A 16094-nucleotide genomic window follows, 5' to 3' on the forward strand; every position below is an offset into this window, starting at 1 on the left:
CTTAGAATTAAAAAAAATTAAATTGATGTCAGCCCACCAAATTGATTTCCTTAGACCATGCTTTTTAGCAATTTTATGGTTCTGGACAAAAATGATTCTTTCAATTGTTAAGTAAATAAAATGTCTGGAGTTAAAGAAATAAATTTTGAAAGATGACCATCCATTGGTTTTTAGAAATATGTGCTAATTTTGCTGAAAATGTTAACTTTTCATCTATAGGCAGGATGCTTTTGGGGCTAGCTCCTAGTTTTTCTCTGATTTATAGAAGTGTGACAGAATAACAAAGAACTTTCTAAATTATGATTTCTTTTCTTTCTACAGCTCCCATGTGTGAATGTAAGTGTAGCGCATCATTACCCTGAGGACCTCACCAACTGGAAGTTACAGTTTTCACCATCAGCTTACCTTATCCTATTTGGTCTGGTTCTTTTCCTCAAAGAGTGGAAACTTCTTTCTTCCACATTGCTTTTGTTGCAGAGTTAAGCAAATGGCCAATAGTGGCTTTGATAAAAAATCCACAAAATGTTCCAACTGTTCATCTTCTTCTAAGAAAGGTTCATTTTTGGCATGTCCCTGTAAATCAAGGCTTTCTCCGATTTCTGTGGTGGAAATGTCCCAAGCATCAAGCATTGGCAGCTCAGAGTTTATGGTTTCCTCAGAGAGGGAAAAAGAAAACCAAGCCAGCATAGATAGTTCATCTGGGAAAGATATGGTAAATATTGAAGATTCTCTATCCCAGCATAAATTGGCCTCTTATTTCCTAATCCCAACCTCAGATTCATCTGTATCCCTTGGGGTCTTGTCCACTAATTCATTGCCTTCTTAACTATTAAAGGAACATTCTTTCTTACATAAGAGGTGAGCAAAATTGGTTAATAATTTCTTTTATGATATTTCCATCTACTACCAAATTAGTTATTTGCCAGGATCATGAATAATTTGGAATGTTATTCCAGCTTCTTTATTTTTTAATGGTTTTTGCAGAAATGAATTGGTTTTCCAGTTGGATTAAATCTGAATTTTGGGGCATTTTCTTCAACTGATGCAGAATGGGATTTATGGTTGTAGTTAAATATGGGGTGATTATTATTTAAGACAATTCCTGGTTATCTGGATGGGATATCCAATATACTTTGCAAAACCAATTTGCATTAATTACAATCTATGACTACCTGGTTGGACTGGTTTGGGTGTCTTCCACCTTTATAGAGAAGAGGCAAGGGTGGAAGATTGCAGAGAGCAGTAAGTTTTAGAAAAGTTGGGTTCCCAGTCCTCAGAGTTGCATATTTTTCAAAAATTCACCTTAAATTATTATTTCTAATTTGTATTATGGTATAGTTATTGCCATATAGGCATCTCTGAGTGTCTTGTTACTATATTGTTTTCATTCAAAGGATATTTTGTGAATGTTTGGTCAATAATTTTTTATATATAATCTACTGGGGATGACTGTTATGTTTTGAAACAAGAGTAATTGAGAAAGCTCTGAAGTTGCCTTCCCTTGTGATTTTAAAGAGTCATTAGGTAAGTTCTGTTAGATTTGTGGTGCAGGTTATCATGTAGACTTGCCTGGATTCAGGGGATTAGATTGAATGACTGGCTTCTTGTGGTCCCTTTTAGTGTAATGAGCCAATGAATCATATAGGGCTTAGAATTTGGAAAAGATAATAAGTATCATGGCACACATTAAAGACTTGTCAGATTATTGAAATTAGGATTTTTATTTTGTCAAGATATGAGCACATTATATTTGTACTACACTTGTATTATATCTTAATTTTTTTTATTCCTTTTGGTGTAAGCCCTCAAAAACCTCAAATGTGGAGAGAAAACCATCTCAACAACAGTGGAGTCGGGGCAACATTACAGAAGGAAAGGTTCCTCACATAAGGATGGAAAATGGAGCTGCTATTCAGGTACAAAGAAAGCAAAGTGAAACTGCTAGGAACGTCTAAGGCAATGGTTAATGGCAAAAATGATTTAAAAATTAGTCTCTAAGGAAAGGAAGGGAAGAGAAAATTTACGAGTTTCAAGTATGTCAAAGTCTTTACAAAAGAAAATGCAGACTATTTTTTTTTAATAGAGGACCAAATAGACTTTAATTAAAGCAGAGGGCATTTTTATTAGCAAAATGAGAACATTTTGGTCTTTAGGTCTTGCCTATTGCTGAGAGCAATCTCGGAGTCTTTGGGTAGACCTCTTCAAGACAGATGACTTGAGATGGTTTGGCTATTCATTTCTTTGATGACTGGTAGTGGGGCCAGAATTTCCCTCATGGACCCCTCCATTTTTTCTAGTCTGTGATTGGATGGATACCAATATGACTGTCCCAAGGACTCTAATTATTATGGATTGAATGTTATTATCCTTTTAGAAATTACAATGTGTTCTTTTAACATCAGATTAAAAGAACCACAATAAGAATAACTACAAGAAGAAAATTGCATTAATGTTAAATAACTTTAAAATTTTGTTTCAAGAGATATTTGACAATTTACTTGAAGGGATCAGAGAAACTTCCTGAATAATTCTGACTTGAAAAGTTTGATTTTCCACTTAAAAGGCCTGTATTTTTTTAATCCACAAACTTACTGAGTTTTAAATTTAGCTATAAGAGCTTTTATAAAAACAAAATGCACTCATTGTAAAATGGTAGGAAAATATAGATAGAAAAGTGAAAAAAATAAAAATTATGAGCCAAACAGAACCAATTTTAACATTTATTACCTTTATTTTTCCTGTGCTTATATAAGTGTTATTCTATTTTTTCTTTTCAGTTTTTTTCCTGTTTTAAATTATGAAATACTTTAAATATATATAGATTTTAAAGAAATAAACTTAACTGGTATAATTGAAGTTTTCCTCCCCCCATGAAATGGACAGGCTCATTGTAAAGTTTTTAAACACTTCAGAATAGTATAAAAGAGGAAGTTATATTCACCCCAAATTCTACTACCCAGAGATAACTACTCTCAATATTTAGATGAGCATCTTTCCAAATACCAGTGTCAGTACCCTTACACTCACACGTTTTCATAATGGGACCACATCATACATGTTTTCACACTCTACACTATATCATGGACTTCTATATCAATAAAAATAGACCTACATTACCATTTTTTAGCATCCCCTTAAGATTATTACAAATAAGAAGTCATTTTCTCCGTATTTTCGCCATGATGTAATGATGTCAGAGCAGTTGAAGAAAAAGAAAAACTAGTTATAAAGAAGAAAAACTAGTTATAAAACAGTTGGGCTATTTCTATATCCATTCCTCATTTTAAAAATCCAATTTAAGTGGTATTAAATGACTGTGTCCAGGTTGTGGTTCTGTACGTTTAAGAGGAAATGGGAGTTTAGTTTTCAAAGGCCAAAAAAGTTGGGGAGATGATTATAGAGTTTAGATCTTTTTGTTCTGTGGAAAACAAAATGGATTAATGGTCTTTTAAGTTGGGATTTTACTCAGTTTTCATAATGTGTAGTTGGGAGTTGGATATAAATACGATTTAAAAAAAGTGTTTTGTCTTATTTTAGTCATCTTAGTTTTCTGACTTTGATTCTCACTAGTAAGTAGCAGTAGGAAGAAGGAGCCAAAGTAATTATAAATCATTGAAAGTAGTGCTTTAGGGACCATCCCTTGGTCAGGATGTACCCTATGTGAGTCTAGGAATCGCCATTCAAAACACTCAAGACCATAAATCTAAAGCTCTTCCTCCAGGGTTCGACTCCACATCACCAGTCCATCCCTTCTCTTACAGGTGTATATAGGTAGAGGGTTCCTGACTGGTTGGCATGCTGACTGGATGTATTGATTAATTCATTCATTTACCAATTCACTCATTCATTCCAAATTTGCACTACTGTTCCTTTGGAATGCCTTCCTTGCTTTGCTCGGATTATAAGAAAAAAGTTCTCGGGACGCCTGGGTGGCTCAGTTGGTTAAGCGGCTGCCTTCGGCTCAGGTCATGATCCCAGCGTCCTGGGATCGAGTCCCACATCGGGCTCCTTGCTCGGCGGGGAGCCTGCTTCTCCCTCTGCCTCTGCCTACCACTCTGTCTGCCTGTGCTTGCTCTCTCTCTCTAACAAATAAATAAATTTAAAAAAAAAAAAAAAAAAAAAAGTTCTCAATGATTTGCCTTTGTTCCCTCACATGCCAACCTCACAAACTGCCTCTTTTGTAATGTTTTCCCCTATTCTCCCAGCATTTTAGCTCTGGTCTCTGGCCCCAAAGTTGTTTTGTATTTTTTTTTTTTTTGAACTTAAGACTTTATGACTTAAGTGATAACCTTGTATTTTGAGCAGATTACAAATTCTGAGAAAACAGGAAGTGTGCTTTATCCTTTTTTTGTACAAAGTATGTATCACAACGAACTATCTAAGGCAAGTCTAAGATGTTGAAGCTGAACATTTTCCCCCTTTTCCTTTCCTTTCCTTTCCTTTCCTTTCCTTTCCTTTCCTTTCCTTTCCATCCTTCCTTCCACTTCCCCCGCTATGTGCTAAGCATGAATATTTTATCTACAAAATTTCAGGGTAAGCTTTTTAAAGGAATCAAAAGGAACAGCTTCTTAAGAAGCTTCCAGACCATCGTGGGAGAAAAACATGAACTGAAGTGTTTGTAAGAGAGTAATAGTAGTGCTTGAGGACCAGAGCATATATGCTGTGAGGTTAGCCAAAATAATGGAACAGCCACCACAGTGCAGTCAGTCAGGGAACCCCTTCATGAAGCAGGTGAGTAATTTGTTGGGCATTTTCTTATGAAAGTAAGACAGGAATGTAAGCAGCGGAAGATATGAAGATGAGCAGCTTATGTATCTATTGTGCGGTAAAGGTGAAGTGGTTGCAGAGAAAGAGCTGCATCTCCAGTAAAGACTTTGGCTGCTGACCCAGCAGAGGCTTCATGTAGTGGCATTCCTTCAGCTCTTCTGTCCTGTCCTAATCCCCAGGCGTGATGTGTCCTGGCTCTGCTCTTATTAATGTTCTGATACTGATTTGGATCAAGGAGACGGACTACCCGCCCCCCACCCACCGCCCAACCAAACTCACAAGAAATGGAAGTATAAATGAATTATTTGTTTATTATTTTACAATGTGAACCAGGATGCTGGTGTTGGCAAAAACAGTGCATTCCTCTTCTTCTTCTTCTTCTTCTTCTTCTTTTTTAATAATATTAACTTTTATTGAGTGCTCAATATGTCCAACACTATGCTTTTTTTAAAAAGCTGAAATGTAGTTGAATACAATGTTATATTAGTTTCAGATGGACAATTTAGTGATTTGACAATTCTGCTCATTTCACTCTGCTCACCATGATAAGTGTAGTTACCATCAGAAGTTAAAAAATAAGTGGAAGGATTCTTGGTCTGGATAGTGTTACTATGGATGGTTTTTATTTTCTTCACAGGGCTGACTTGCATTAAAATTTCTGTCAGATATTGCTCTTTCTAAAACAAAAAGAATAAAACAACAAAAGCAATTTTTGATAGAAATAATGAAGATGAAGTGTTACTTGGTAAACAGAAAAGCAGTATTCAGTGGTTAATATGTGTTGATTTTATAGTATAGCTCTCTGAATTTAGGGATAATTTCTTTGTTGAATGTATTTTATACACATAAACACACAAATATGTATGCATTAATATTCCATTCCTCCTTTTTCTTATGAAGACATTTCCTTAATATTGTAGTTTGTAAGAGATTCATTTTTATACTTTTGAGGTTTTCCATATTTCTCCATTAGGATTTTTATCATTTTCCTCCAAAGGACATTTAACGAAATTTGTCAAAACTTATTTTTGGTTAATTAAGATGTGTTTATTAATATTGCAAAGATGTGGTATCTCGTATTTGATTTTACCCTGGAGCAGAAACCCTCTTCCCTTGGGTAGATATCTGTCACTCTTATGTGTTCAGTTTTAATACGTGATGAATGGCAGAGAGAGACAAAGGAGCTCTTATTTTTTATCCAGGAATTCTATACGTTTGGAAAAATATTGGGAAAAGGGAGCTTTGGAATGGTCATTGAAGCCACAGACAAGGAAACAGACACTAAGTGGGCAATTAAAAAAGTGAACAAAGAAAAGGTAAGACTTACTAGCAGCACAGCACTGAGGGCTCAGTGCCTGGGGCTGGGGGAGAGGGAGGCAGGAGGTCTCCACACTGACACAGCTGAGCCTGAGGGGAGCGCTGTGGCTGTTGCCTGGGGGAACTGCGGCCATTTCCCTGGCCTCGGGAAGGGACCCGTTCTTGAACCCCAGTAGACAAGCGCTGTCTGGGAAAAACAAATGAAGGACTAACTAACATAACCCATATAACCAAATAAGGGCAAAGTTTTCTGGAGTGGGCTGAAAGTGAGGGCCAATTCTCTGTCTGTGTAGTTGTAGGGCTGTGAGATGGCCTAGTCAGAACTCAGTCTCGCCACTGTCTCCTGATGTATGTGGTTCTGAACCACTTTTCTCCTATCCTTTCCTCTCCTTTGATTCCCTGTTTCCTCATGTGATTTTTTATCTCACCTGCTCTTCCAGTGTGAACCAATTTTTCAGCAACTATGAAACATACTGTTTAGTTGTAGCCACTGTATTCCTCCCTGGATCTCTCCTGGAGCGGACAATGACTGGCTTTCACTTTAAGGGAGATTCTAGCTTCTTAGACTTTACATCTTGATCATTTCATTAACTTAAAAAAAAAATCTGTGCCTGGAAAAACCAAAACACAAAATATGGTGTTTTTTCTTGGACTTGTGATGATAAATATTATATTTACAAAATGAAATAGTAAATCTTATGTATTCTTTAAAACAACTCTAGTAAATTACATACCATTTCTTCCTAAAGTTTAATAAGGTAACATCTCAAGGGAGATCTAGAGCCTTACTAGTAATCTTTAGCATCTAGACTCGTGGGGCTACATGGGCTGTTATTTTCTTTGCCCCCTTTGGTGTCAGGTTAGGGGCCAGGTTTTAGGTTTACACAGCCAGGTACCTGCTTGCAACTTTAGGAAGTCATCACCTTGCACACACATATTGATGACGAGCATTTACAAACACTAATACAGTTAAACAGATTTATACAGTCAATATATGAATTGGACAATATATGACTGCATTATATGCAGGTCAAGCCATTTGGAGAGGGAGGTATGAACAAAATGGAGACTGATGTTAGGAGAAATTGTGGTAACTTTACACATCTAGTCTAGATAAGAATTCACACCTCACGGTTACTTTTTCCGCTGACCTAGGACAACCTTAAAATGTGACTTGCATCCTCCTGGGGCGGGACATAGTGGGCAGGTGGTTTCCTACTCACTCCTGAGATAGTAACGGTAGAAGGGTAGAGGTCTTTGGAAAAGGGGAGTTTGCCCTGCGATCCATCCCTTTCCAGTCCTTTAGGAATTAGTCTGTATTCTCCAAACTTGCTGGGGGCCTGAGGAGGGGAGAGGAGGGTTAAGACCTCTCTTACCCCTTTCAGGCATGTTTTTGTGCGGATGAGGGCAATGCTTTTCTTCAGATAAGGATGTTAATTTAGATATCAATAACAGTGATGATTGGGGCGGGGGTAGTGGTGCTGAGAGTAGAAAAAGCCCTTCCAGAATTTCTTAGATGACTCTGTAGAAAATCAGTTACACCTTGATTTGTGCTCCTTGGGCTGTGCCTGCCTTCACATTTTGCCATCAGGTATGGTTAAGGGGTACATGCAAGGAGATAAAGCCAGAGTTAGACTGATCTGCAAGCAAGTGCTCTTTTTCTCTCTCTCTCTCTTTTTCAGGTGATTTTGAAGCTGAGGGTATCGGGAAGTGATACATTGCAGGGCCACATGTAGAATCTCACTGCCAATTATTTCTTATATATATAAATATATAGACTTTATATACAAGTACATATAAATGCAATCAAAACAAAACAATAACAAAGCAGAAGAAAAACATTTTGTTTTTATCTTCTCCAAATGATGTCCCTGGAAAGTAGATTTTGGTTTTATTATGCTAACATCAAAGGATGAACATGATTTTGAAGGAAATACCAAAAGGCATATTCAAAATTGGAATAATTCTGTCAGGGGGACAGAGACCATGTTGTAGTTAATTTATAGAAACAGTCCAAGAAACAGATGTGGCTTGAGGCCAAATTATATATAACTTCAAATTGGACAAAGGAAAGAAGGACCATAATTTAATCTTATCATGGAAATAAGTTATATGTTATCTTTTGAAAAAGGAACTTCTCCAGAAAATGTTGGAAAAAATGTAAAAATAACTGTAACTGTTATATGAGGTATGTAGTAGTGACATTCATATGTGAAATCTATGCGTCCTCATTATGAAAGGCTGGAAGCTCTGCTGTGAAGTTACTCGAACGGGAGGTGAACATCCTAAAAAGTGTGAAACACGAACACATCATACATCTGGAACAAGTGTTTGAGACGCCTAAGGTGAGGCTTGATCAGGGGCTGCATTTCAAAGTTGTTACTATCACAAACGAACATCGTTCCCTTCTGAAGTAACCCCTGTAGGGCACAGTTGCTCATGTCCTTGGCATGTGTCTGTCACTGGAGATTGATGAGGGCATTCTAGAGGGCTTTTATTATTGATTATATAATTAGGTGTCTGATGATTAGATTGATGTCTTTAGTGATGTTTCTGAGTGGCTTATTGCAAACAAATGCTTAGAAATGAAACAACTTCGTGCACAACCAGATAGTGATTAGAGCTTCCTTAGAGATGGCTTTCCTTTCGCTTTGGTCTTTGGTTTCTGCATCAGAGTCTTCTGGAATATCGTCATCATTTTGCAAGGTTAGCTTTCTAATAAAGTTGGCATGGCTATATCTGGCACTGTGCAGAAGATATATTATCATATGTGTTTTACCAATGTGTTTAATTGTTCTTCTTTCCTAGATGTTCTCATTCTTCTCTTTAAAGGTCTGTAATTTTCATTTTCAGTTGTTGTGAAGCCTGGGTCATATGCCACTCTGCCTCCGGATAGTTTAAGGCCCGTGGGTTTGGGTGTTTCTCTGCTTGGAGGCAGATCATATGTGGTTAGGCATGTGGACTGGCATCAGATTGCCTGTGCTTTCGAATCCTGGCTCTACCTCTTATTAGCCATGAGACTATGACGTTACTCAACCTCTCTGTACTTCAGTTTTCTCGTCTGACAAATGGGTTTAATATTAGTATCAACTCATTTGGTTGTTGAAGGATTAAATGGGGAAAATGGATATAAAGCATCTGTCTCTTTAATTGTTAGCAATTGTTCTTTGTTTCCTTTGTCGGTCTCTAAGGCAGAAATAGTCAGTTTGGGTTATGTATTATGCTTGATTCACTAGGTGTGTTTAATAACTATGAAAGACCAGTTTATCCCTTACGGGAGTAGTATGCAGCAATGGTGCCGAAAGCCTACTCCGTTCAGTCTTTAGAGTTGTTATTTTTTTAATCCCCTAACCTTCTTAGAATAGTGTTGCTCTTTATCACCAGTTTTAAGCAATTTGATTTCATATACCTTGCTATAGCTTTCCTCATGTTTCTTGTGCTTGGGGTTCATGGAGCCTCTTAGATCTGTGAGTTTATGGTTTTTCTCAAATTTAGGAAATCTTTGGCCATTATTTGTTCTAATATTTTTTCTGCCTTCCCCCACTGTGGGGACTCCAAGTACCCGTTAGATTGTCCACAGCTTACTGATGCTCTATTCACTTTTGTCAGTATTTTTTCTCTTTGTTTCATTTAACAGAGTTTTCATCACAACATCTTCAGATTCAGTCATCGCTTTTCCTGTAACATCGTGTGTGCTATTTCTCTTTTCCGATGGAAATTTGATTTGATTCTTTTGTATATCTTCCATGTTTTTACTTAACATGTTCAGTATTTACTCTTCCTTCTTAAGTATAGTTGTAATAACTTTTAATGTTCTTTCCTACTAATTTATCATATGCATCATTTCTAGGTCAATTTCGATTGACTGATTTTTTTTTCCATTATGGGTTATATTTTCCTTCCTTTTTACATGCCTGTTAGGTTTTGATTGGACACTAGGTATTTTTATATTCTTATAACTACTCTTGAGCTTTGTTGTAGGATATAGTTATTTGGAAACAGTCTGATACTTCTGAAGCTTGCTTTAAGCTTTCTTAGATGGTACCAGAGAAGCCTTTGATCTGGGGCTATTTTTTCCTTACTAAAGAAATAAGACCCTTTGAGAGTACTCTACCTGATGTCCTGTGAATTATGAGATTTTCTACTCTGGCTGCTTTGAATACAAGCTCTTTCTGGCCATGTATACGCTCTAATAATTGTTCTCTCTGTTCCTCTTGCATGGTTCCTTACCCGGCTTTGGTTGTTCCCTCATACACATGAACTGAGCAGTACTCTGTTTAAGACTTGTGGGGGAGCCTCTGCAAATCTCTGGAGCTTTCTCTATGTACAGCTTTCTCCTCTTTGGTACCCTGTCCTGTGAACTTAAGTTGTCTTGGCCTTTCTGGACTCCCAAGTCTCTTTCCTCAATTCATGGAGACTGCTGGGTTCTCTTTATATTCCTTTTCACTGCCCCATGGCCTAGAAACTCTCTCCAGACAGTAAGCTGGGATGATCATGGCGCTTGCTTTGTATGTGTCCCTTCTTTCAGGAATCATCGCCCTTTGCTGCCTGAGGTCTAATGTGTGAAGATTGTTGTTTTATAGATTATGTCCATTTCTTAAGTTGTTTCAGGAGAAAGGGTCAGTCTAGTCTCTGTTACTCCATCTTGGCACAAGTGGGAGCCCAAACCTAGAGTAGTTTGAAGGAAAAGGAAATCATCATCTGTGGCTGGTTTGTTGGTTTGTTTCTTTTTTAATGCATTGCTGGCCCTTGGTTCACCAGATCAGATCTGCCTCCTCCCAACCCCAACTCACAAAAATGCCTAGACCTTCTACTGAAGCTATCTGAAAGATGAATGGAAATTGTTACTTGATTGGGTAGGCCATGGCATTAGTACTCTGATCTACTCAGAATTTGTTTTGGTTTCTTATGAGTCTAAATGTTCTCCAGATCTACACAATTATTTCTAGTTATTATAAAGACTTCCAAAAAACTTTTATTGACATAACTTTTATCAACTTGCATATTTAAAATTGACATCAATTTATATTGTAAGCACTGCTAAAGTCACTTTTCTTTCCAAATAGTTCGCTTACTATTTTATGTACCTATGATTCCTACAGTGCTCTCGGTGGAAAAAATATGACATAGTTCAAAACTCATTTATGTGTTAGACTTTGCACAACTCTTTAGTTACTTTTGAAATTCCAAAGCATCCTGAGGTGTAGGGTATCAGAGTTTTGACTATTGGAAGACAGGGTGTTAATCTTTTGTTCCTGTTTGCATGCTTGCTGATTGAACACGGAAGTTGCATTAGTAGTGGCTATAGAATAGAATCAGACCCCAAAATCTTAAAAAACATTTACAAAAATTTAGCACCAGAGGATGGAATGGAGACATGGAGGGTAGTCTATGAAAGGTAAGAAATAAGTATGAAAGAGGCTTATATTTTAGTTGACTGTGAATCTTTTTGACTCAAGAAATGACTTGACTTTTGGAAAACCTAAAATGATCTTAATATACATCAACAGGGACAGCAAATATGGAAGAGATATTTCATCCATGGGTTTTCCCCACATAAACCTAATTAGTTACCAAGTCCCACTGTTTCTTCATCTTAAGTATTTTTCATGTATTCCCCTTCTTGTGTCCATTCTGTACGTCATACCTACACTCCATAAATAGGTCAGCCTACTACAGGGTGCAAGTTGAATCTGGTCTGCTGCCTATATTTTTATGGCCCACAAGAAAAAGTAATATTTGATGACATGTGAAATGTATATGAAACTAAAGTTTCAGAGTATGTAAATCAAGTTTTGTTGTCTTGTTTATGGCTGCTATTACGCTGTAACAACAGAGCTGAGTAGTTGCAAAAGAGATTGTATGACCTGTGAAGGCAAAAATATTTACTATCTGGATCTGGCCTTTGGAGAAAAAGTTCACTGAGCCCTGCTGCACGTTACTGTTGGAGTGTCCATTTAGAAATGCAAAACTAATCATTGCACACACCTTTCCCCCAACTCCAGACACCAACTTAAAAGACTTCAGTGGCTCCGTATTGCATATGGGAAAAAAAATCCAAACTTCTCTGCCTGACATCCGAGAGTCTTTACAACCTGGCACCAGCCTGTCTTTTGGGGCCTCACCCCTCACCACTCTACTCTTCTCTGCCCCACCAGACTCCTAATGCTGTTAACACGGAGATATTCATTATTCTTTTAACAGCCAGTGCTGTGTCAATCTTTGGAATCTTTGCAAATACCATGTGTTAAACCTTTTCTTACCCGCATCCTTTACCCATAAATCTCCATTCAGTTATCCAGACCTGCCTTTGATATCACCTCCTCAGGGAGCATTCTTTAAGCAGAGGCTTCTTTCCTCTGGAACCTCGTGCCGTTTTGGCTATTCCTCTCCTGTTAGCACTCACCACGCGGTATTGTATTTATAACTCTTCTGTGAACTCCGTGAGGGTAAGAACTATGCCTTATGCCTCCTTGTTCCTCTAGTATACTGCATGGCATGTACATGACAGTAAATAATTTTGAATGAATAGATTGATGATTTAGGTTGTGATCATATTTCTATGATATGTGTGCAATATATAATATTTTTTTAAATCCTCAACTACAAAAATTGCTCTCTCTCTCTCTCTTTTTATAAATCTATAATGTCAGAAAATGTACCTGGTGATGGAGCTTTGTGAGGATGGAGAACTCAAAGAAATTCTGGATAGGAAAGGGCATTTCTCCGAGAATGAGACAAGGTGGATCATTCGAAGTCTCGCATCAGCTATAGCCTATCTTCACAATAAGGGTAAGAAGAGGGTCTTCCAAGCTCACTGACCCCACGAATACAGGTGGTGCTTTTGTTTAAGGGTGATTGTATTCAGGGTTCAGAGTCACAGAGATGATCCGTACTGAAATAGGAGATTTCATTTGAAAATTTTTCTAAATTTTTTTCTTTTTAAAACTTTAATTAAACATAAAAAGCATATTTTAATTAGAAACAAGGCAGGTATAACAATTATGTTTTACACAGACAAGGATGAATATTTCTATTCAACAGTTTGGAAAACAGATAATCTTGTCAAATCAGAAGTAGACCGGTCAATAATAAAAATGAAATTTCAAAACACTTATATTGTTTGGAGCTGTTGAATCACTATATCATATACCTGAGATTAATATTAGAATGTATGTTAACTGACTGGAATTTAAATAAAAGGTAAAAAAAGCTATATATTCTAGCCAGCTATATATTCTAAGCCTGTATATAATATATATACATAAATATATATTAATTAAATAAAAAAGTTTAAAATTTTTATAGAGTTAATTTTTAGAGCAGTTTTAGATTTGCAACAAAACTGAGCAGTCATTGCAGAGATATCCCATATACCTTTGCCCGTACACGCACAGCCTCCACCTGTTATCAACATCCCCACCAGAATGGTTCATGTCTTACCAGCCACGAGCCCACATTGACACATTGTTATCACCCAAAGTCCATAGTTGACGTTAGGGTTCATGTTGGTGGTGTATGTTCTGTGGGTTTTGACAAATGGAGAGTGACATGTATCTACCGTTATGGTATCGTACAGAATAGTTTCACTACCTTAAAAGCCACATCTAGAAATTAGTCTAATTCTTTTCCTGTTTTTTGGTGTTATTGCTGCCGCTTTTCCTCAGGCTTCTTTCTTTCTTCAAGGTTAGTTCGTCTTACGTGTGAGTTTAACACCTTCTCATTTTACACATGAGGAAAAAGTTTGTTCCAGAGAGGTGAAGTGACACGGGGAGGGGTGGCAGGCTAGTGCTAGAAGCCAGCAGCCATTCCATGGACATTTCCTGAGCCCCTCCCGCATGTGGTGGGTCCTGGAATTAGAATGATACAAAGACAAGGCCCCCAGCCCTCAAGGAATTCAGGCTGGTGGGAGCTGGAGTATAGAAAGCAAACTGTAATTCACTGTAATAATTTCTCTAATGGAGAGCCACATAAAGCACAAGGAACATTAGGATCGTCAGTGCCTCATTTGATTTGGAAAGTCAGGGAAGGATTCACGGAGGAAAACAAAATTTGAGCTGAGGAATACAAGCTCAGACAAAAAAGAAGGGAGGGCCTTCTAGGCAGAGGCAACAATATTTGCAGGGACAGGAAACCCACGGCTTCCTATGACGCTAATGTCAGTTCTCTCAAATTAAGCTATAAATTCAGTATAATGCCAACCAAAATCTCTGCAGGATTTTTTCATGGAACCTGATAGAAATATTCTGAAGTGGGCAAGAATAGCAAAGAAAACAATGAAAAAGAAGAACAATGGAGGAAGACGGGAGACTTGCTGTGCTGTATTTATGTAAGAAGAGGTCAGCAGCACACATTGCACAAACCCATCCTGGGAGCTGTGTGAGGGAACTGAAAATGGTTGGGGAGGGTGGCCAGTCCACCGCTCTTCAGCTGTGTTTCTCCAGCAGCGATACATGTAACTTTTTACATGGAGGTAAATGATGGCTCTGGATATGAACTGAATTAGTTACTTGCAACAGAAGTGCTTGGTGCCTGATTATTTGCATGCATGTAAAAATCCTACCTGATGTCTGACATGTTTAACTGGAGATTTGGGGTCTGAGGGTTTCTGTTTGTTTTTCATTTTAACATATAAAAACTAGGAAAGTATGAGTTCATGTTATAGAAAAATATATTGAAATAAGTGTAGTATAGTATGTATACACGTAGCCAAATTGCAGTATATTAAGTGTTTAGATTGACAATAGAATCTGCATGGAAGTAAATAAGTAATCCTCTACTTGAAGACCTAAGGGTATGGGGAACCTTACTGGGTTTGTAACTACTTTTGTCTCTCTCTGCCTGGGAATGCCTGAGCACGGGCAGGATCCTCCTCTCCATTCACCAGGCCACTGGTCACAAAGAGAAGCCTTCAAGGCAGCAGGGGTTTGGGGAGAGAGGAGGGAGTCAAAGAAAATGTCTCCTTGAGGATAAACTTGTGAAGAAAAGGGATTGGAATATAAGGGAATGGAACAGGGCAGAATTATGCTTGGCCCTCCTTGAAGTTTTTAACAGTGGGACATTAATTTGTCATATATATTTATTTGTTCTATTTGTGTCCCCTCTATTTTTCCATTATTCACTATTCATTTGATTTGTTGTTTATTTTCTTGGTAGATATAGTACATAGAGATCTAAAACTGGAAAACATAATGGTTAAAAGCAGCTTTATTGATGATAACAATGAAATGAACTTAAACATAAAGGTAAGGTATAAGAAATCATGGTAAATATTTGCCTGTAAACAGTTTGATAGCAAAGTGGCAAAGTACTTCCTCTTTTTAGATACATTTTGGAAGCTTTTGAGCAGCAAAATAAGTGGCTTGTGCTAAAAAAAAATTAAAATTTTGCAAAAGAGGTTGCAACTGACAAGAATAATTTTACAAGTTAAGTGGTGCTATTGAATCTTTTTTAACGTACATATTCATTTGGATAGCCCTAAATCATTAGTTAATAGCAAGCAAACAGATGCTCTGAATTCTAATTAATTTCAAAATTATGCCTGGTAGTTTGATGTAAATGTGTTACAGATTTAGAAAAAAAAAAAAACACCTTGGCTGTGCCTTTGATATTAAATTAACACTAAAGTCTGTATTTCTCATTGAAAATTTTCCTGGGTATTAATATTTATGTCCTAAGCACAATTAATGTGCCAAGTGTTTATTCTTTAAGATTTTATTCAAATTAAGTGTTTCTTAATGTCAAATAAATGATAGGATACATTATTTATTACTTAGCACTTTAATAGCGGCTGCTTTCAAAATATATGAATGTGTTAATTTAGGAATAAAATGTTGTCTGTGAATAACTTGCTCTGTTGTAGAAGCTAAATCCCTATGTAATATAAGTGGGTTTAACAGCATTGTTGTTTTACCAAAGTAAATAAATATTCTTGAATATTTTCATTTTAAACTCTGTGAAGGGCAGAAATTATGCATGTTTTATTCACTATTGGTACCTGAAAACATAGT

The 16094-nt window shown here is 37.0% G+C and overlaps 1 protein-coding gene across 2 annotated transcripts in view; it reads left to right on the forward strand.

Annotated features, from left to right (window-relative positions):
• Nucleotides 1–487: 487 nt before the first annotated feature.
• Nucleotides 488–16094, forward strand: part of STK33 (serine/threonine kinase 33) — a gene marked incomplete at both ends in the record, with an annotated part of 69688 nt that continues 54081 nt past the window's right edge. The window contains 6 exons of one of the 2 annotated variants that reach the window (XM_080817070.1): nt 488–712; nt 1803–1916; nt 5970–6083; nt 8325–8429; nt 12738–12876; nt 15241–15329. In XM_080817070.1, the coding sequence (XP_080673196.1) occupies nt 488–712; nt 1803–1916; nt 5970–6083; nt 8325–8429; nt 12738–12876; nt 15241–15329 (786 nt within the window). Of the gene's footprint in view, nt 713–1802; nt 1917–5969; nt 6084–8324; nt 8430–12737; nt 12877–15240; nt 15330–16094 lie in introns of those variants that run through there. The other variant, XM_080817071.1, reaches the window with a different exon arrangement.

This window comes from Martes martes (genome assembly GCF_963455335.1).
Source record: "Martes martes genome assembly, chromosome: 10".
NCBI classification, from domain to species: Eukaryota; Metazoa; Chordata; class Mammalia; order Carnivora; family Mustelidae; genus Martes; species Martes martes.